Below are 23,775 nucleotides of genomic sequence, written 5' to 3' on the forward strand. Positions count from 1 at the left end.
GTAAGGTCATGAGAGGGGCCTGTGGCTCCAGAATTACTGACCCAAATTATGAAAGCTGAACCTAAGATTAAGATAGGGCTATGAGATGAGAGGTGGATCCTGCAATCATCAGGATCACTGGTGAACTATCAGTATTCTAAATTAAGCAACCTCAGGCGCCATTAAGGGGCCACCAGGAGGACAGGGGCTACTAGGCCCCAGCCATGGTAGCTGAGGTAATTTGCCATCAGTGGCCTTACGATGGCTTTGTAAAGTGGGTCAAGTAACGCTTTCTAGACTTGATTTTATGGGTAGCAAAGTTGAGTAGTCCAAGGCGGCTCATGGAGATAGTGCGGGGAGTAGAGACACAGAATTCGAGCAGTCACACCGTAGATGTAATAATGTTATGTTCAGCCCAATGCTTGTTTTTTAGACAAAGGTAATTTGTTTAACCATGACAGATGTCAATACATTACACACGGAGTAGCAACTCTGTAGGAATGCGTTATGGGGCCTTCATGGTTCTCTACAGAGTGAAAACATGGGCGTTTGTTGCAGCTGAGGAGCTTCCTAGTGTTCTGTGACCTGCAAGTCAGTCTGTAGCAAATGACTATTCAGCTCTTGTGCAGGATTAGCAATGTTTGATAAATTGTTCCAAAAAATTCTGTTAACCTTAAGTTCCCAGTTGATGTGTCTCAGATGTGTGAAATTAACTGACGTAGAGTTCACTGCTGGCTCAGTGGCTGGGGTGGAAGGATCTTCCTCCTTTGGTCTGTGGTGCTGGTGTAACAGCTGAAGTACAGTGAAGGTAGAGTCCGCAGAGAGCATCTGCGTCAGTCTGTTGCGGTCTACGTATCGGGCAGTCTATTTTGTAGTTGGCTCTGGCAAGTCAGACACCGCCCTTCCTCAGTCAGGCCTAACTCAGCAGGGAGACCGGGGACCTGGGTACTTCAAGGATCTTCTTCTTGGTGCTCTCCCATGAGCCCTTTGCTCTCTACTGGCTGCTCCAATGGTCACTGCAGAACAACAGATACTTCCAAGCAAGGCTTGCAGAAATCAGAGTAGGACCATTACCTTTAGAATACTCACTATCGGTGATACATGTCCTGGAACGCAACAGCTCTTCTCCTTGGGCAGTGAAGCATCTCAAACTAAAACAAAGTGGGGTTGGCTTGAATCCACTTTTACATGGTATTTTCAATGAGGGGGATGCAGATCCACTTTCAAGGTTTAGAAACTGGTGTGGCACGGTTTAATTTCATGGTTCATTTTTCCTCTGTAGCGCTGACATGGTTTTTTTATGCAAGGTGATAGCGGACAATGCTGGGAGTACCCACAATAGGAGTACAGTAAGTGTGAAGCTCTGCACCTGACTCATTAGCCTTCCAGGCTTGATAACTTTTTTATTTTGAAAAAAGTAATTACTTTATTTCAAGCTAATTCTATACACAGGGGTACTGGAACTATGCCACAAGGGAGGGCTAAATTATGCAGCAGGGTAAACTAAATTATGCAACAAGAAGCTGCAAATTATTTGGCATTAATGTGGCACATTTTGTGATACCATTACTTTTTATTTGCAGCTCATTAGTACCAGTTTAACACCCAAATATAGCAATAAGCAACAGAAAGGTGACCAGTCAACCTTTTCAAAGGGCCTTCCAATTCGAGGCAACATGTATTGCTGCGTTTTTAATAACGCTTTAACTACTGGAGCAAGAAACTTTTTGTTAAAATCTGCAGATTATTCAGTAAATGATGGATTATGTGGCAATTGCAGCAAATCCACAATTATGTGAAAAAAGCTGTGGCCGCACAATTGTATAATTACAGTAGCGATGTTTATACACAACTTTTAGTACCCATCCTAATATATAATATAAATGTTTTACTTTATATATGTGTTTTTTTAATAAATCTTGGAAAAATATTTTTTATTTAATTTCATATACCTAAATTAATTGTAGCATTTTAATAATATATTCTTTATTTAACTATGTATAGAATTACAAGTACAAAAATTTTAATTATTTCTTTCAAAACTTTAAGTAACTTTTTCATATTTCCTTATACTTTACCATAGGGAGATCACGGCCAAGTATGCGAAACATCCAATTCGGTGGTAAAGTCATTACTAGTAGTAACTTTACAGCCGTATATAGTATTTTAACTGACTCCACCCCTTGTTGCACGAGGTGGAGGCATGCAAGTCTACACTTTTGAGCACCTTTACACTCGTATATGATTAATAGCCTAAAGCAACACATACACAAAAGTGTTAGAGTAAACTTACATTTGTAGATTTACTCACATGTAAATTTAGAATATAGCATGTTACTACGCATGCTATCACATCGCATTCCTTTACAACGCGGTCGTTGCAACGACCGTGTAGGTAGAACGCGGTACCTTTACAACACAAATCATTAGATTGACTTGCTGTAGGGGGCGCACTGGACTTAGGAATAGTATAATTTACGATTCAAACTCCAGCCTGCGCAACAGTAGGGAAGGTGTTGGAATAGTAACTTATATACTATTCCTTATGTTAGGGGGCCCCCAACAGCAAGTCGATCTAATGACTTGCATTGTAAAGGCATCGCGTTCTAACAATGCGGTTGTTGTAACGACCGCGTTGTAAAGGAACTGCGATGCGATGACTGCATTGTAAACGCTGTCTCCCGTAAGTTTACCTTTGTGAACAGGCCCCCAAATATTTACGTTGATGAGAACTACATCAATGTAATCCATTATGATTTCTTTTTTTCTTAGGAGGCCTACACCATCACATACCCCGCCTAAAAAAGAACTACATCAGTCTTAAAAATATGCCCACCATTCAAGGCAATACCATGAGAATGTGGCAGCTGCCTAATTCACTTAGTCTAAACTGTAAAATTATATCTCAGAAGAAGACAGATGCTTATTCAGAAATAAATTATGCTAAGGTGACCGGTCTACAGAAACCATGTGTGGATGAAATATCTGTTCCAGTGTTACAGGCCCAAGCCAAAGGTGTGGGAGCTTATTCATTTATTTATTTATTTATTTTGCAGAGTTTCATATAGCGGGAACTAGGACCGAACCAAATCAGTTATCAGAGCGCTTTACATAGCACCAGTTACGTTACATGAGGACACACTTTCATTTTTTTTAGGCACGGGGAGATTAAGTGATTTGCCCAGAATCACAGGGGGTTTTAGGCGTCGTTACCGAGACTTAGGCCAACCCCTCTCCCCTGCCACCAGGTATTCAATTGGCATCGTTGTGGGCTATGAATCTTTTAGAAATGTGTACCACCTGACAGTAGAATGTCCTATTTAAAGAAAAACTCTCGCTGGGAGCTAAGCGGCATATAAAACAAGACTGTAGCTCACGGTGGCTTTGGCCTCCCTCCTTCCTCTTTCTCCCTTGTCAAACTTCCTTTATGCTGCAGTTTACCAGACTAGAGGGAAAAGCGATCTGCAGAGGTATCCCAGTCCTTCATTATGATAGTGCTGCTGTCATAGTGTTATGTGGACCAGAAGTCTCCTCCTCCCTTTCACTATTTATTTATTTATTTATTGTTAGAGTTTTATATAGCGCAAAGTAGACCCGAAGATATCAGGTATCAGAGCGCTTTACAGGAGCACCAGTTTCGTTACAGATGGACACATTCATTTTTGTTAGGTACGGGGAGATTAAGTGATCACAGGATGTTGAGCGTCAATGTCGAAACTCAAACCCAGTTCCCCATCTTTGAGGTCAACTGCTGTAGCCGTCAGGCTATATCCTCTCCCCAAGCAGACATTGATGGCCACCTTAAAGAAGGAATTTCCAATGAACCAGCTAGCTATGGAAACATGTCAACTAATCTACTGGTTTGGAAAAAAGACTAAGGGACTGGTTTGGACTTGCTTGATAATGGGAAATGCATGCACTTTATAAGAGTCTGATTTAAGATGTTTGGCTGGCACATTTTCCTCCTTATTTACCACTCTGCCCCAAAAAAAAAGTATGTTTCAATAACGTCCCCTGTAAATCAGGCCCAAACTATTTGGTCAATGCACAAAAAAAGGAAATCAAAGCAACCTTTTGCTTAAAACGTCATGCAGATCACTGGGACAAAAGAAAGAGAAACTTCAATGTATTTGTTTAGTTTTTACTCCCTTTGTATATCCTCCCCATCAAAATGCTGAACATTTGGCTAGGACAATGAAAGTTCCTCCTAGAAAAGGCATTGCTTCTAATGCATCATCCACACATTTCTTCTTTTTAGGTATAAATGTCACATTTTGATAAATACTTTTGAGCAATAAACAGAATATGCTTAAAGCAAGGCGCATCAAGAGTAGCTACTAAATGCAGCGAAGGTTAAGCATACCAGGTAGAATTCGTCCAAGAAGAGCATCTAACAACCAAAAAGATTTCTCTTCGTCTCGTGTGATAAGAATCAGGTATCCCGTTATAAAATTCATGCCCTGAAAAACAATTAAAACAATTATAAATGGTAAGTTTATATCAAAGATATTTTGGTAAAGACAGTAGCTTACAACAGTGACTCCGCCTCACTTAATTTAGAGAGCTATTTATTACATGGATAATTGGACTTTTTTTAAATCAGGCATTTCACCCTACGAAAAGTAGTCAAATTAAGTACAACACGTGGCCTGCGTAGTTGTTAACAAGTAATGATAAAGCCAATGTGTCTGGCTTTAATGTGCATCTGTTTGTATCAGTTGGGACATTAGAGCAAGGAAAACCTGCATGTTTGCCAATGCTTGTTATGTATGTCACATGTATGGGACACTGCAAAAGTGTCAAGGAATGTGAAATCCAAATTTGGACGGTTTAACAATCTGCACTCTATGGGCCCGATTCACAGAACTAACTTAAGACAAAATCCTAAACTTACTACCATTTACTCATTTTGGTATTCACAGGAGGCACTTTCTCAATGATGAGTAAGTGCCTTCTGTGAAAACCAAAATGAGTAAGTGCTCGCAGACAATGAGTAAGTGCTCATTTTGGTATTCACAGAAGGCACCTACTCATTAATGGGTAAGTGCCTTCTGTGAATACCAAAATGAGTAAGTGCCTTCTGTGAATAACTAAATAGTAGTAAGTTTAGGATTTTGTCTTAAGTTAGTTCTGTGAATCGGGCCCTATATACTTGACACCAAAATGAGTATATGGCATGCACTCAACACCTCCACACTCATATCATAGATGTGGGGAGGAGTGGGCTACCTTCTTCCACATGGTTTGGATCTGCCTCATAGTGCCCATATTCCTTGATAACTACTGTTTCCATAGTAGATTGACAGAGGGATCCCAATCTTGCTCTAGAATCCAGAATTATATAGCAGGAGCTTAATCTCAGCATACTTGATTCATGTCAATATGCATAAATAAAAGATTGCTATATCTATTTATGTATTTCATGATGATTGTATTAGTATCTGAAGACTCATTAAAACTGTTTGTTCACTTGGGTTAGGTCCGCTGTAGTTCTCATGTGGAGAACTGTTCTGGAGGGGTAGCAGTGGATTGCTAATAATTCTGTAATACTATTATATTTTCTTTGTCAATCAGGAGGTATCGGTTGTGGTGCTTGCTATGTTCTTATGTTCCTCTAAAACAATAACGTTGGTTAAATAAAAAAAAACTATTTGTTGAAACGTAATTGTATTGCATGTGTTTATCTTATCATTGGCTCTGTCAACTGCTAGTACCATATGTACAATTAATAAATACTGATTTACAAGAAATGTATGCCACATGTATAACTATTTTTTCACATACAAGCAATACCAAGAAGTCAAAGGAAGTTTCATTTGGCAGGACATTATGTATTCACACCTTTGTATCCAAATGATTATCTTATAATACATATCAATGTACTTCACTTCGTGTTGCAGTGTAAAAAAGGTATTGTGTTCAGAGCTCAAGTGTGACAAGAAGGATATATAATACTCTAAAAATAAATAAATAAATATATTGTGATAGGAAGTGCAAAGGCTCACTGTAGTTTTAATATATAAAATAGTCCCTTTTGAGCTGCAATCGATGCACTTCCGAGGACAAAGAATGATACAAAAAAAAGAGAGTACACTCAAGACAGACTTACAATTCACAGGGTGATTACCATGGGAAACAATCAGAATAACTTTTTTGTACTATTTAAAGTTTTTTTTATACTCTGAAATATTCCAAAAGTGTTAATAATGACTAATTCGCTGCATATAAGAGAAGTAAAAAAAAAAAACAGTGAAGTACGGTCTCTGTGGTCTAAATTAACCTCACAAGTAGATAATAGGTTACTTTCCACACAGACCACCTAAGGTTAGGCATTAGGTACCCTAAATTCAGTTGATAAAAATGAATGAGATAATGGTGCCATACAAGTTTGCAACCTATAATAGCCTTACTGACATCGTTTGATCAGAAATAAACGGATTCTCGTTATTTCCTCTATCCTGTGGTGTAACAGAGTTAATACTACAACATAACGTGATTATATAAAAAAAAAAGAAAAACCAAATAACAGACAAATCAAGCAATACTGCCATTCTTGTCATTCATAAACGTGTGTTGTTATGGACAGTGATTAACTTTTATTCGAAACAGATAGATTTTTATTTTTTTATAACAGATGAGGACAAACGGATTATAAGAACAGTTTGTAAGGGCTGAGAAAGCAAAGCACGTAGCCACACCTGCATACAGTTATTCAAGCTGTTCGCTCCAGACTGACAAACAGAAACATATACAATTTGTTTAATTCCAGTTTAGACTGATAAAATCTAGAGATGTATTCCCAAGACATGAACGGAGTGGCATGAGGCATGACTAATAAAACTTGCAGTGACATTGTTTCCAGCAAGACTGACATGATTTAATCAATTTCTATCAATACATTCTTGAAGTGGAATACAGAAAACCACTTCTCGCCACATCAACATTGGGGGTGTCATTAGCTCCACCAATCTTTTGCCATGCTAGCTTAACAACCTCAAGCCATACTAACATGTTGCGGCATCAAGGGTTAATCAAGGGTTAACTATTTCTTGCCGTAATGACGTAGAGTGACCTCGGTGTCCGCCATAATTAAACGAAGTGAAAACATTTTAACTACTTCCTACCATCCTGACATGAACCAATGTCATTGGTTTGACAACGCTGCCATGCTGAACTGCAGTGATACTAGGTTAAAAACATGCCTATCATGCAGTTACATCACTTACTCTAAAACTGGCTTTTAACATGACAGTGATTGCACTTGTCCGTTTTCAGTGTATTCCTGTTTCTGAATGGTTAGTAAATGTTGTCCTATTTCCCACACTGAGAAACTTTATTTGGGAAAAGACGAACTACTTTGATTCTGTGAGTAATCCAAAAGTTTAAAAGAAACTACTGTTTTCTGGTATGAATGGTAGTGCATATTATATGTGATATTTGTAAATGACTGTGTACGTCGGCGACTGACTTTGCAACAGCCTACTGGCCTTCCTGAGTCACCGCCTTAATAAGGAATTTACGAAGACTAGGCCCAGCAGGCTTAAAGGTCCAGGTAAGCCATATTTGTACCAACATTTAGTCGCAATTTGCTGACAAGTGATTGACCTGCACCCACATTTACCAGCTTTATGAAGCTACTGGGCAACAGGTGACTGACTCGACATTTGTCCTACTGTCCTTTCAGAGGACTTGTGACTTGTCCTACATGTTGCTCACATGTGCCCCTGACATGCATGACTCATTGGTGGCCTAACATGTAACACACTTTGGCCCAGACTTGCAGGGCTCTTATAGGCACATTCCTGGCATAAGTTATTCCATCCAGGCCCTACAGGCCATCCAGAAAGAGAACTGCAGCCTATTTCTCTTCCACTGACCTAACACCCCAGTGTGCGTCACAAATACATGTGTAGTGAATGGTAAGATGCAATACTCAAAAGGGGAGACCAAAGATTGTTCACAGGGACCAAAGTGGTGGTGACATAAATACATTTGAGTATCCAACCAAAAGTAACGGTCAATAGATTGAGTCCTACTTTGCATTTTAAAAGTGTTTTTCAGTAAAGCCTGTTACTGCTTAAGACCTTTAGATTCCTCAAGGTGTGGTGAAACTCAATTATAAGAGTGCAGTCGCTTGCACACTTTGCCACAGGATTCAAGCTAGCCTGGTTGATATTGGGTGAAACCCCGATCCTGGTCCAAGGATGCTGGTTTCCAGTCCAGGGAGGACCTGGCCTGGCAGTTTGGGCTGGACGGTTCCCATTGGGCGCAGGGTCAAGACTGATTTACATATGGCTGGGTCCAAACTGGGGTGGCTTAGTGAGCAGAAGAAAGATGATGGATTAAACACAGATCTGTGAACGGGGGTGAGTGTCTGAAAAGTTTCAGCACTCTGTCCATCATCTTGTTGTGTCTGCTATGTTCGCCCTAAGTGGCCAGGGTATGCCCAGACGTGGGTCCCTTGCTCACCTTGCCCTCGATTCAAGCTAGCCTGTCTGATGAGGATTGATTCCCTAAAACCGGTCCCAGGATGCTTGTTTCCGGTCTAGGGAGGACCTGGCCTGGCAGTTTGGGCTGGACTGTTCCCATGAAGAACAGGATCAAGACTGACTTGCATATGGCTAAGTCCAAACTGGAGTTGCTCAGTGAGCAGAAGAACGATGATGGATTGAGCCCAGATCTGTGACTGGGGTGACCGTCTGAAAAGTTTCAGCACTCCGTCCATCATCTTATTCTGTTTGCCATATTTTATAATAAACAGATGGTAATAGCATATCTTATGCAGTGCTTATTGGCAACTGATTTTATGATGTGCGCTCCCTATGGTCAGATCAAGTCCAGGCCAGTGCCAAAATGACTCATGAAGGAGAAAGGAAAGGAGCATCAGCCTAGTGACCTCAGTGTCACAGTTACGAAGACGTATTCACCAGATTGGCATCACTGCTACCTTCTCTTCCTCCATCAGTGTTGTCACGCTGTTTCCTCCACTCCTCTACTGTGTCTGACGGTGAGGGGATGGGGGAAAACTTCTTCCAAGCCCCATACTTACTGGAAACATATTGTAATTGGTCAATGGGGATCAAGCCCTGCATTTAGTCAGACTGAATTGTGTGGAAGAGCCAGGGCCTACTCTGTATATTTACATATTTGCAGGAGCTCCGGCTGATCACTCAGGCTCAGTATATGCGCAAATATGTACATGACATAGGTTGCAGGTCAGGCAGATCAGACTAATGTTTGACTATGCTTCTTTCAAAGCTGCTATCTGCATGGCACGCAGCAGGTGCCAGTCATGAAAGTAACCCACCAGGTTATGCAGGAAAGCAGACAGTATGGTGATTCTCAACATGTGATTCTCAACCCGTGAGGGTCTCAAGGCGCTGGGGGGGGGAGGGGCGCTACTGATCGAAGAGCCATGACTTCTGAAGGCCAGCAGGTCCTGAGTCTGTTGTAGGCTGGTAGGGAGAGCGTTCCAGGTCTTGGCGGCGAGGTAGGAGAAGGATCTGCCGCCGGCGCTGGTTTTCCGGATGCGAGGGGCTGTGGCGAGGGCGAGGTTGGCTGAGCGGAGGATTCGGGTGGGGATGTGGAAGCTGAGTCGGTTGTTGAGGTATGTAGGTCCGGTGTTGTGTAGTGCCTTGTGTGCGTGGATGAGGAGCTTGAAGGTGATCCTCTTGTTGACGGGGAGCCAGGGCAGGCCTCTCAGGTGGGGTGTGATGTGGCTGCGTCGGGGGACGTCGAGGATCAGTCGTGCCGAGGCTTTCTGGATTCGTTGTAGTCGTCTCAGGAGCTTGGTTGTTGTTCCTGAGTAGAGGACGTTCCCGTAGTCGAGGCTGCTGGTGATGAGGGCCAGGGTGACGGTTTTTCTCGTGTCGGGAGGGATCCATTTGAAGATCCTGCGTAGCATTCGGAGGGTGTTGAAGCAGGATGCGGAGACGGCGTTGACTTGCCTGGTCATGGAGAGGGTGGAGTCAAGGATGACCCCCAGGTTGCGTGCGTGGTCTGTGGGTTCCGGGGCTGTGCCTAGCGATGTGGGCCACCAAGAGTCGTCCCAGGCTGATGGGGTGGGTCCGAGAATGAGGACCTCCGTCTTGTCTGAATTCAGCTTCAGTCTGCTGTCTTTCATCCAGTCGGCTACGGCCTTCATTCCTCTGTGGAGGTTGGCTTTGGCGGTGTGGGGGTCTTCGGTGAGGGATATGATCAGCTGGGTGTCGTCGGCGTAGGAGATGATGTTGAGGTTATGTTGTCGTACGACATGGGCGAGCGGTGCCATGTAGATATTGAACAGCGTCGGGCTGAGGGAGGATCCCTGTGGGACGCAGCAGATGATCTCGGTGGTTTTCGAGTGGAAAGGTGGGAGGCAGACGCTCTGGGTTCTGCCGGAGAGGAAGGATGTGGTCCAGGCTAGGGCCTGGACCACATCCAGACCTGAGCAGGAGCATCTAGATGTCTACCCTCGGCCACTCGGAATAAAAACGGTGCTACCCCGAGCCCAACTTGCTCCATTATCAAGTTAGGTCAATGCTCCAGTAGACATCCTAATCTTAAACACACCCTGCCTGCAGCTCGCAGCCTGACAGCATCCAAGACTTTCTGAACTTTAGTATAAAAAAATACCAAAGGTTTGTTACAAAGAGATTAGGAAGAGATGATAGATAAGATGAAATCCGGAAACAGATGAATCCCTTAATAAAGACTGCATTCAGTGCCATTGAAAAAGAAGCAGTCCGCTCAATCAACTAAGAGAGGCAACTAAAACTGCTCTGGCCACAAATCAATACAAAATCGAAGGCAGACTAAGGCAAAAATACATCCCTGCTCTCCCCGATGAGCAAGTCACAACCTACCTGACACCTGCAAGTTAGCCACATGAGCCGATGAAGCCCATACCCTTCAACACCACGTGAAAAATCCAATCTTAAAGCACAATCTTTGGTACGATAGCTAGACATAGTACACTAACGCAGTACACTGAAGTAACTGAAAAGCAATATGAAGTGCTTTATAAAAATATATAAAATGAATAAAAACCCACCTATTTTATAAAGAAGGAAGACAACAACAAATATTAGAAAAGTCAACAGGAATGGTCTTTTTTGATTTCAATACATTTTTATTGGTCGTTCAAAGGAAAAAAAAAGAACAAAAAAGGATGATAAAATACAATACAAATACACTAAATACAATAATAATAATAATAATAATAATAATAATAATAAACATTCCACCTAGCATACAACATACAGATACATCAAAAACCTAAAATGTAAAAACAGAGCGAAGCATAGTCTGAATGCAACAGCTGTGGCGTAAATGGTGGAGTGTATAATGGAAAGATATAATGTTACATACAACATAAAATAATCAGAGAAATCGAACGAAACAAAAATCAGATACAATGATTGAAATAAATAAATAAACCAAAGACCGTGCGTCTTAGTGCAGGAATGGTCTTTAAGTGCTAACACATGCAAAAAAAGGTACGCACAAACAAATGTACAGAGACCATTTGTGCTGGCTCTCTCAGCATATTGCCTCTTTCTGTGCCGGATGAATGTGTGCCCTCATTTTAATTTACCAAGCATACAGTGCAGCGTGGAGCAGCACCACAATCTTACAAACTAAAACGCATGACACCGACATAGGAGACACAGACAGCATCAGGTTGCAGACATGCATGTTTGTCTTTGTATAATCAACCGCAATGGATCGCACACCGCTAGCCCCTCCTCCGGATCGCCTCTAAGGATTCTGGTACGTATAGTTCATAAGCGGTTCACCTCAGTAGGTGCAAGTAAGTACTTGTTGTTGTGAAGATCTCTAGACCCGAGACATGGCCCGGGTTTCGGGATATCTTCCCTCATCAGTAGAGAACGTAGTTGGGGTGGAAAAGAAGGCGGCCAAGCAACCGTCACAGGCCTTGATGCATGTTTGTCTTTGTATGCACTAGCACAGTAGAGCCAGACCAATTTTCTTTCCCAGTGCTTGTTGCCAATGTGTTTGGGATCTCTAGATTTTACTATTTCCGTTTTGTCATGTGGAGGATATGATAAGGTCAGGATTTTGGAAGTAATGAACAAGTGGCCTGACTAATCCATCCTAAAATGATTAGAAATGTGTACTTGGTGTTTCTTTACGAAAATGGGGTCCAGGGTAGAGCCTTTAATGTGGGTACTGAAGATGCCATGTTTTATAGTATGTTTGTTATCCAATTGAACGATTTAAGGATGGATATGCCTTCTTTTTCACTATTTCCCCACAGAAGGGTGAAATATTGCAGAAAAGTCTGATCACATGACGAGGCAAGTTGACTTGTGCCATAATCAAGGAAACCAGAAGGAGGGTGGGTAACCCAATAAACCCTTGCGGGCTTGGGCAGGTAACGTTAAATAAAAGAGTGCCAGCAAGGACATTTTTTTAAATATAAATTGCAGCAAATAGAATCTATGCTTTTTAATTAAAGATCCAAACTCGTAAAATCAGTCGCTGAAAATTTAAATGTATTCCGTACCTCTTGAAAAGAGTGATGTTACCACACTAACTAGTGCTTCCCTTTTCTCTTTCACTAGAGGTGAAGAGAATTGTATCCTAATGGTATGATAGTACTATAGAGGATGAACAGAACCAGGTTTCCGTGAGTCCAATAGCATCAAGGTCTCTGATATGGATGGTGGCAGATAAGAAAGCTTTATTAGCGACTGCAGGCCTACAGTTAAGGAAGGCAGCTTCGATGTGATGTGAACTAGATGGGTCACTGGGTTGTGAGGAGGTGAGTCTTTTGAGGTTGCTTTGGCAAATTGATCTTGGTCTATATGATGTCTACTTCTGGGGACTGAGGTAACAGGATGTGTTGTGGGGTCGGTTACCATAAAGTATTCGGTTGAGTGGATGTGGTGAGTGAGTGATTGTGTGTGTGTGCGAGTGTGTGTGTCCTCCCCCCTCCGGCACTGGGGTTTGTGTGCATGGTGTCTTCTTCGGGAGTGTGTTGAGTCGTATGCAACATCTAGGAAGAGAGTGTATATCTGGGAGTGAGCGCTATAAAAGGTAGTTACGCACTTTGTACTTCATGCAGATGATTCACTTTCAGTTTGATGCACTGGCTGTAACTGTGGAGAGTAATCACATTTCTCTAGGGAATCCTGCCCATGGACAATCTAGTCATTCTGCAGAGAGAGTCAGCTAGTAGGCTGCTGTTTAGGTGCAGGTGAATTTAACCTGAACTTTGGCTTACAGAGGAGGGCTGTACTGAGAAACAGTGGTGGCTACTGGCAGGGTTCTGGGTTTATTCCAGACTGTCATTTTGTAGCTAAGAGTAGAAATAGCTATGTTCTAGACTGCCTTGAAATATGCTGGTATTATACTACCTTCTTCCATTCCCTAAGAGCTGTGTCGATGATCAATGGGAAACTAGGGATCGGAGGAAGGTGTGCGAATGGTCATAGCCTGTAGATATGATAGGTGAGTTACCAGTGTTAAAGTCCGAGCCATTGTAGAAAATGTTACAACCTTCAACACTTCACACAATGTGGTGGAGAGAGGGAGTTTGAGATCTTTGAATTGGAACATGACCTTCACAATTGTAAACAGGCTAATGCAGAGGTCTTCAAACTGTATGACGGTTTCACCTGGAGGCCTGATTTGATATCTGAGGGGAGGTATAGGCTGTACTAAAGAGGAGCATTTACTATATCTTATGGTACCAAGACAGCAATCATCCTTAAAACAGAGCTGTGGAATTAGTCAAAGAAAACAGTGTGGCGGTGAGTTACTGTTTTTGTCACTCATGTCCCGTAGGTGTCAATGTGGCAGGAAGAGGAAATTCAAATAACCCTCAAAGTCCCTCACACTGTGGATCCTTTTACTCCCTAAGGGAGACCGGGCTGCCAATAGCATAACAGTAATCATGTATTTCATTGCATTTCAAAAAGGGATAACTAAACATAACTACAAAGCTTGAATTGGTTTACATGTTCAGAGCCGAAGAAGTCATAAATAATTATTGTGAGACAAAGCCTGTCATTCTGGGGGGTTCATTGAGGTTTTCTTGCATGTGGGGAAGAGGGGTATTAAAACGTTTGAAGACACCACCTCTGCTTTTACTGATATAGTTAGTTTTACCCTGTACGGGATTGTTGTGCTTTTGGAGACTAAGAAGAAATAAAAACCTTAGAGTACTGATTGAGAAGTATCTCAAAACAAAGGTGCTGAGTTTGAGACTATGATGCTGGTCACTGTTTAAGGTTTCCATGTGGGCAACAGGATTCAGTGCTCATGCTATTTGGGGGTATTTTGGGATGTCGCCTCCAAGGTCTTCTTACCTGCATCCTAAAATGTGATCTGAAATCAATCTTTCGTTTTTTGGCTCGGTGGCCATAATAAGATCACATGAAAAATCTGTAGGATATTCATTTTAAGAAGCAGATTCGGTTTTAAGCTGCTTCCCTATGCAGCCAAGGGAGCTCGCATAGCGCAGCACCAAAGGCATCACAACGATGTACCATTAGGTATAAAAGGTGAAAATGTTTAGGTGCACGAATCACATTTATTTGCAAAATCACATTTACGACCATAATTCACTTTCAGGAGAAAAAAATAATTTGCAGCTGCACCGTCAGTTTTAGGTGCAAAAGCACTTGGGGTGCAGCATCATCAGGAGAGAGGAGACCTTTTTAGGAGCAAAAACACACTTGAGTGCAAAATAAACTTTGGTGCCAAATTACATAGTATGCACAGAAATATTCCTAGTAAGAAGTCAGGTTTGCAAGCTTTTCCATGTACAGATGCAGTGGAGACCACCACAGCAAAGTAGTGAGTTCACAAACCTTACCCTTACAAAGGCTGGGGCTGCCTTACATAAAGCACCTACTCGACCCTCATTTGATGTTACCTACGGCCACAGCATAATTTGCATAAAAAGGTGGAATGTTCTTTTTACTCTGTGTGGGTCTACGGAGCAGCATTGCCGCCTCTGCAATTGTTAGAAGGAAAGTCTTGCCTACATAATATGTGTTTGGCCAGTCTTGAAAAATGGAAGACGCTTCGGGTTGAAGCCTTTGTTTCGTAAACTTGGCATAAGACAATGCAATATGGCTATCTTCGTTTGTCTGAGTGTTGTGAACCCGCAGCTATCGGCCAGATGTGTGAAATTCCTCAAAGAAGCTAAAAAAACGACGGAATTTATCGTCGGAGAGTCCTTAACTACCCTCACAGTTGAAGAGTTATTTCATTTTTTACACTGAGTGCCTTGACTACTTCTATATAACATTCTTCAACACGTCCATATTCTGGTTATATCGATACCTGTAGGTAGTTGTATTTGAGTAGCATATTTTTACAGCATTGTTAGATCGACTGCAGTATTACTTAACTTAGGGCCTACTGCCTTGGTCTTGGAACAAGATTTAATGGGCTTGGGAGGACATGCTGTGCCCTGTATTGAATCTGATTAGTAGACCCTAGCCAAAATGCCGTGGTTTTAGTAGGTCACTGGTGTCCGATCCAAATAATCGCTTGAATCTATGCTCAGATCATTGGACAAGCTGCAGAGATGCTGTTGGAGGGTTTTATTTGGCGCACCTTAGCAACAATAATTTATTTACTGGACATTTCCTCATTATAGTTCTCGTGGTAGTCCACCAACCTTCTGTCAATTGAGTAGGTTGTTATTTTTGCATCATTTGACAAACTTTTTGTGCAAGAAGTAGGCTTGTTTTTGTCTTTTTTGATAGTTCTATTGATTTTAGGAGGTCAGTATTGCACTTTAATGGATCTGGTTCATGCCAGAGTTGAGTGCTGATATATCAATCGCAGGATTAAGCCATGCATTGTCTGTTGCACAGTATTATATGTTTGATCTTGATTGTGGTATTGTGATGGTTTTAAATAACTTGCCCCAATAAAAATTCTATCTATCCTTTTATTCTGTGTTCACAGCTGTTCAGGCCAACTGCCCCAATGTGACTGACCGGCAAAATGTTTGGGTGTTGGCATGAGGGGTGGATAATGAAGGAGAAGATGGCTGAGCGTGACAGTTCGACTGATATCCACATCCGACCCTCGACACATACAAATTGAACGACAACCCGTTCTCCAGTCATAGGACGTTTGAAACTTGTATACTGATGGACAATGGATGGGACACACAAAATTATTTAACAAGAAACATGAGCAAATTAACAGGAAGAACTGAGCCAGAGCCCTTCACCAACTCAGCCATGAAAGTATTTACCATGTAAAACCTACAAATAACATCTTGTAAAAATATGATAAAAATTCTTTAAAAAATATATAAAAACTGTATTTCTTTTACATGTAGAAGTCTTTCACCTTGGTACATCCGAATATATTGCTGCATTAAATTGGCATTTATTAAAAGTGATAATTGTAAAACATTCCTGCCCTCTCCTCCCCCCATCCTGACAGCAATACTATTGGTGAACTAAGGGGCAAATCACGTACGATTCTTAGATGGAGCAATATTATTATCTATTAAATCAAAACACAAAATGTTTTGGTACAGCACACATCCTAAACTTGGATATTTGAAGGTGTTTTCATATCTTATAATTAAAAAACACAAGAAGCTCGGTAACATAAAATATTTGCGAAATATAACAATGTTATGAGGCAGGGAGGGCAGATCTCAGGTTTTTTAGTTCAAAGTTGGACAGTTCAGTCACTAAACGTATCTTTCTTTTGCCAGTTTCACATCAAAAGTTACTACTTTGCCCATCATTCTTGGTTAAATCCGGAATGCAGAAATCCATGCGTGGTGGAGGTGTGAAAATTTAACTGGGACAGAACTAAATCACGCACTGTACAACTAGGCGCAGTATTCAAGTGTGTGTACCGTGCAGTGGCACCGGGGCCCAAGGCTACGAAAGGCCTCCTGAGCCCCAAAACCGAGATTTTTACTACGTAGCAGGGGACTAACGGGTCCCTTTCAATAGTGACCATCGCCATCATTGCTGTCACTGGATTTCTGCATATTTCTGTCAAACATATGTACAATCTGAGGCACAGGGAGATTTTAATTAGTCAAAAGCGGCAGCTGTGGATCACAACCCAGATCAGCTATTTAACCTCTACATCAAAACTCCTCATTATGCTTTTCACAGGTAAACCTGACTTTGCAAGCTAAATTGACTAATTTATGCCAACACTGCATAAACCCGTTATCAGCTCAGAGTCACTCGGGTGATCTATTATCACAGTGTGTAAACACAGATCAGCGGTGGCTTCCTCACAGGTGCACGGCTGAGCTTCATTACTCATTAACTGCTAAATAGGTTTGAATTTTCAGGAAATAGTTCTAATAGCCTACAGTTTAACCCGGTGGATTTACCGATTGCTCAAAGTACCATATGAGCAGATAAAGGAGTTCACTGGGATTATCGGCCTGGCTAACTCACAGTCAAACATTTACCAAGAAACACGTCCCTGGACACTATGGTCAACACGGTATTGACCCTTTCCCAAAAAGATCAAGAGCTTTTACTGGCTGGCAGTCCCCTGCGCTGCTGAATATAGAGTGAATTCATATATTTTTAACCACTTTATATTGTGAAAGAATTGCTTCAAAATGTATCTATAAGTTAGGAAAATAGCTAACGCCCTTGATATAAAATGCGCTGTACAAGTTACCATAAAATATACGAACACGTACATACATGTTTTTTTTCTCCTTTAGTCCAGTACCTACATATGGAACACTTTTTCTCGCCACCCCAATCACCTCACACCGATACTATGAGTGTAATTCGTCTGAGGCCTGCGTTAAGAACACAGGAGATCAAACCATACAAGACTTTGGCATGTCCATAAATGAATCCCTATCACAACATACTGTTGACCAATCAAACTTGGTTGGAAAGGTTGACATTAACCAATGGCAGAGAGTTCTCATAAATATTCAACAGCCCAAGAACCCAGACCTACTTTTCTCAACCATGCTGTCTGGATGGCAGCTGACCATGTGGCAAAAGAAGGAAATGCAGCCACCCCACCTCCGTCTATGTAGCAAGTTTTCTTATCGTTCTGTAATTTTTTATTGAGTATATAAAAAAAAATATATTTACATGGAGCAGTTTTCTTAACAATTGTAAAGTTTTTCCAGTAAGGACAAATAAAAAACACACCAATCTGAATGTAGCAATAATCAGGATTTATAGGATTTTTGTTAAAAAAACTATTACAAATCTGAAGATTCCGTGTCTGAGGGGCAGATGAAAGAGCATTTAAAAAACTTTTACAAATCCGATATCCCGGCAAGTTGGTGGGTGTTTTCCACACCCATATAGAAAGATTGTTCCTCACTGAAATAATCTTTCAGCAGTTTCCTATAGATTTCCCTCCAGTCCCGCAAATCTTTCCTCACCTTATCATAATTTGTACTTTTGCCATGTGGAGGTCCTCTGCCAATAACCGCTCAGTCAAGTCCTTGCACCCACCCTCGTCCCTCGCAGCCAGACAAAGTCATTATTTAAAGGATATTCAACATCTACTGGATTACATGAAACAGCTCATTGAGGAGCGGCCATGACAGAGGTGAAGATACATTCTCACTGTCATTACAACACAAATAAGCACCAATATGGCTCATAAATAAGAAACACAATTTTGTGGTTGGATATCCACCAGTTTAGACATTAACACTCAATTTGAAACATGCAGACGTCGACAGGTTGTAGGACGAGAAAGTTGTGAAAAACCTAAGAAAATAAAACTACATACACTGCTGCTACACACCACCACTGAATGACCATCTTCGAAGAGAACTTTCATAAAAAGTCGGGAACAAACTAATATGACAGCCGACCAGCACCCTGCATGCTGAATTCAGCATCGCAGCAATTTGAGAAAAGGAGTCACCTTTCTTAGGTATCCGGACTGCTCGGGAATCTTGTACCGGTCTCCACTTGGATAAAGACGTATTGTTTTTGCCTTGGGGGTCTATTTTCACCTTGTATGGAAGGCCCTCAGAGGATTTAAGTCCTCTAGTGTTGAGGTCTCTCTTGACCTCTAATGAAGTCTTCTTTCTGGCCAGTATGTCTAGAATCCAGTCAAGCGACAGGAGAAAACAATAAGACAATGGACTTCCCGCCCACTCCTTTCTTTTGGTACAATACCTATAATGCCTTCTGACATCAGTCAGACAAACCTAGGACTACCATGACCGTACTTCGAATGGTGGCCTATAACAGGGCAGTAACAACAGTAAAAGTTTTCTATGTCAGCGATGTAGCTCCTGTTTACATTTCACAAGTTTTACTTAATCTTGCATTCCCTAAAATGGTTTGCTTTTTCCATCACATTTTCTCTAGCTTATTTTTGTGCAGCATATTACTCTTGTATAGTGTATAGTTGTAATTTTAAACTCTAAGGGCCTGATTCACAAAGGAAAACTTACACTTTTGTGTACATTTACAATTGTTTGCTGTTCACAAAGGGATTTAGGAGTAGTACCTTTACAAGTGGGAATCTCCGGATATAAAAAAAATAAGCCTTTTAATAAGCGCAGACTCCGCACTCATAAATATACTACTCTTATACCCCTTTGTAAAAATAAAATACAAATCCAGTACTTGTATAGCGCACAAATCACCCCCGAAGGGGTCTCAAGGCGCTGGGGGCCGTTGGGAAGATCAAGCAAGCTATTGCCCAGAGTTGCATGGTGCTGGGCATACCCCTGCAGCGGGAGCTGGGGATCGAACCATGTTCCCCAGCATCCAGCGTCAGTCGCCCTGGCCATGGCGCCACACCTCTCCCCTTTGTTTGTGAATAGCAAACAATCGTAAATGTAGACGAAAGTGTAAGTTTCCTTTGTAAATCAGCGAATACATGTCTGTATGAGTTGAGGTAGTGGGTGGGTGGGTGGTTGTCCGCAACAGACCACAATTCAGAGCTCTGAAATTGAGGCAGAAGGACGTGTGAGTTTCCTACAACTCCTGTCAGTGGATCATAACGTTGTCCAGGATATATGCTCAACCAATTTACAGCCTCTCACACAGAGCAATGGCCTTGTGTGCCAATTGTGATTGCACACAAAGGTGTGTCAAGGAGGTACACAGCTGTCTAAATATTGAAGGAGCAAAAGTAAAAGAAAATGCAGTGCTTACAAAAAGGGTGTGTTGTGTGTACAGGGGATGGTGAAGTGAAGTAGATGTAAGGACGAACATGCAGAACAGTGAAAAGAGGGCTCGGAAGAGGGAAGAGATGAGCTTTGAGATATGCAGAAGGAGGATTTCAGAAAGACATGGGCAAAAAAGGGTAGAAATGTCTAACAGAGAGACTGCAGGGGAAAGGGATGTGAAGGGCGGAACAAAAGTGATTATAGCTGTCCCACAGACTGCTACCCTTGACATGGATCTTAGTCTTGTTTTTTTAACGGTAATTTTTTAGTTTTAATAATACAAGTAAAACAAAGAGACATACAGTGCAAGAGTTCAGCTGCACACATATTATCCCAAAGAGTATAAAGGTAAGGAGGTTACAGACATGGATTTGCTTCACCCTTCAGGTGCCACAGCTGCAAAGCAGTACGTACAATGGGTCGAGCAATTTGTGGAATGAACCAAGTCAACAAGCAAAACATCCAAGGAGGTGTACATCAATTTCTCGCTAGCCATAAACAAAGCAAGGCTAATATCTATCAGTACAATTACCCCTCTGCTTCAGAGCTATTATCGGTGCTTGAGTCTCCATCCTCAATGAATTTCACAAGCAGTTGGGCCCAGATCAATATCTCCTCCGCCACCCCCTCATCAGTCGTGACGTTCTCATATGGTGTTCCTATGCCATTCCCCATTCCATTAGGTCCCTCATCCACTGAGCCACCAGCAGGACTCTAGAGCCCAGCCACCCGATGGATGAAGCAAGTGTTTAGGGGATCTTCTGTCTCCTGGGTCTATCCATCACGCCCAATAAGCAAGCGAGTAGCGTTTAATGGATCATCATTCCAGTGGCTTCCTCAATGCATGGCAACACTTGCCCCCAGTAGGACTGGACCCCGGCATAATTCCAAGCCAGATATAAAAGGGTGGAGCACTCCTCCCCACAGTGCACACATATGGTACCTCCAGTGGGGTCCATTTTGTTCAGTTTATAAGGAGCCATTTAGGTACAGTGTAGAAAGTGAAAATGAAAATGAAGCAGTTTGAATCTGTTGTTACAAGACACTGCGCGCACCAAGGCAGTTGCGTAGGACCAATCAGGATCTGAAATGGGCTCTCCAAATTCTCTCTCCCAGGCAACTCGCGCTGTGAATGGCTGTTTATGCATGTCGCCTTTGCCGGCCTTGTAAAAGAGCGTGATTAGAGGTCGCCCCTCTCTTCACCTGCTAAGGTCTTCAATTAACTCCAAAGGCTGTGGCGCCACAGGAAAATCACCCCACACCTCTCCCGCGACATTCTCTAGCTTGGCGTAGTATAGGAAATGGGTTGGTCTGACCCCAAAAAAGTCCTCAGCTTCTTGAAAGGTGATAAACGTTTCACTGGGATAGAGATTTCCTGCCATCTGACTCCCTAACGCTCTCCATTGTTCCATGGGCATGTCTGCGTATAGTTCGACAGGGAGTGAGATCACACAACTGCAGCAACCTGCTGAAGGGGGCTTAAGGAGAGCCCTCTGGACCACCTTCTCCTAAATCTCAGCTGTGGCTTTAAATAAATATGGAACAGAGTGCTCAGATCTGCTCCCATGCCTCAGTAACTGTGGTAAATTGTCTCTTCCCACCATGGTCCCCAGTAGTAGTCTCTCCCAATTATTAGTCCCTGTCAACTATCTGGCAGCATGCTGCAGATGCACTGCATAATAGTAGAGCTGTATATCTGGGACATCTAAACCTCAATCCTCAATGTCTCTCCTAAGTATTTACAATGCCACCGTGATGAGCTTCCCCGCCTATATTAGAGAGAGAGAAACAGGCTATCCCGTTTGCAAAAGAACCTAGTCTCTAGTGGGAAAAGTGAGGTTTGAGCAAGGTGCAGGCAACGTGGGAGGAAGACCATGTTCACAATGGCAGCCCTGCCCATTACAGAAAGAGGGAGCATGTTCTAGAATGCAAATTGGATTCTCAAGGCTGGACACGACCCTACCCAAATTCTTGAACTTGTGTTTTGCCTCAGAGTGTGTGACCCAAATCCCCAGGTACCACAACTCCTCCAGCTCCCAGTGGAGCCCCACAGTACGAAGTTGATCTGGATGTTTCCCAATCAGCCAACCCAGAGGGAACAAGAGCGATTAGAGGGCATAGACTTTACGGCGGGAAACTGTGCCAAACGAGGCCAGCAGGCGCATTCAGAATGGAACAGACTCACCGGGAGATCGTACACAGACTAGCATGTCATCCGCGCAAAATAAAACAATATGGGTAAAATCACCCACCCGGTTCCCCCAAGGTTCCGTCTCCCTACGCAACAGCAGTGCATTGTCAGCACAAAAAGGAGGGGGTGAAAGAGGCCCCCCCCCCTGTCTGGTTCCCCTACCAACCCTCCTCGGCGCAGAGAGCTTACCACCCACCCTAATTCGTATAAAGGGCTCAGTATACAGGAGTTGAATCCAGGCACAGAAATTAGGCCCGAATCCCATGCCACGTAATGCAGACATTAAATATCCCCATTCCACCGTATCAAATTTATTTTCGCAATCAAGTGAAATCAAGGCCATTTCCCCCTCTCTGTCCAAGGATTCATGCAATAAATGGGTAAGTCTATGTAGATTATGGGTGGTGGTACACGCTGGCATAAAACTGCATTGATCCTCCTGAACCAACTCATGAACCACCCCCTTGTAATCTAGACCCCAGAATTTTGCATAATATCTTAAGGTCTGAGTTAAGTATGGTGAGGGGCCTGTATGAGGAAGGGTCTGCCAAATCACCCCCAGGTTTCAGCATGACACATTATCCGCTCACATAACATCGCTGGGCGGAGTCCACCCTACTTCGCCTCAATTGCCTCAAGAAAGATCTCCAAGAGTTTCTGCTTAAGAATAGCAGAGCAGGTTTAATTCAACTCTACTGGAAATCTGTCATTAGTTGGGGCCTTGGATTTGTTAAGCGCCTTTATGGCGGTACCCAGCTCCTCTATAGAGATATCCTCCACCAAGTCCTGTATAAGGTCTTGTAGCAACTTGGGGGAGCCCAACCCTTGCCAGGGACCTATCTATCGGCCCTCAGGGCCAGTTGGACCAGCCTGGTACACCAATTTGAAATGATCCAAAAAGGCCGACAAAATACCCTGCCGCCTGGTTTGTAACTCCCCATATACATTCTGACTGTGTAAAATGGAAGGTATATCATTTTGCGTCTGAGAATCCAAGCCAATTGCTTGCCAGAATTATCGCCCTCCTTATGTAAGAGCGGACAGTAGGATTTAGGGGTAGTTCTATACAGAGTGTCCCAGAGTTCATGCATTTCTCTATGAATCCCTAGAATCATTGGATGCACATACCCAGAGAATGCTCATGCTTCTGCAGGTAGCAAACCGACCCTCCTGAACCCTAAGATCTGCCATCAATCACCACCAAACCATGCAGACAGGCTCTACATTCTCTCCTCTATCTATCGCCAGGAGCACCTCCCACTCATCAGCTCTAGTGTCCATGGTACCCAATTTGCTTCTAGATAATTTTCCAAAGATGTTGCCAGTTATTCCCAACAGACTGCTTCAGTGAGGAGGTCAGAAGGCATTCACCAGGTTCTACGTCAGAGCAGTATATCTCCCCAAACCAGAGTCAGCAGTACAGGAGCATGAGCCAAAAGAAAGTGACCTAAAGGCATCACTGCAGTTAACCGTGAAT

At 42.6% G+C, this 23,775-nt stretch overlaps 1 protein-coding gene across 1 annotated transcript in view; it reads right to left on the bottom strand.

The window, feature by feature from the left end:
* The window catches only part of GRTP1 (growth hormone regulated TBC protein 1), a 492,188-nt gene that overhangs the window by 205,735 nt on the left and 262,678 nt on the right, over positions 1 to 23,775 (bottom strand). Inside the window, exon 5 of the mRNA XM_078658051.1 lies at positions 4,343 to 4,439. Within this exon, the coding sequence (XP_078514177.1) occupies positions 4,343 to 4,439 (97 nt within the window). The remainder of the gene's footprint in view (positions 1 to 4,342; positions 4,440 to 23,775) is intronic.

The sequence above is a fragment of the Lissotriton helveticus genome, chromosome 8, assembly GCF_964261635.1.
Source record: "Lissotriton helveticus chromosome 8, aLisHel1.1, whole genome shotgun sequence".
NCBI lineage: Eukaryota > Metazoa > Chordata > Amphibia > Caudata > Salamandridae > Lissotriton > Lissotriton helveticus.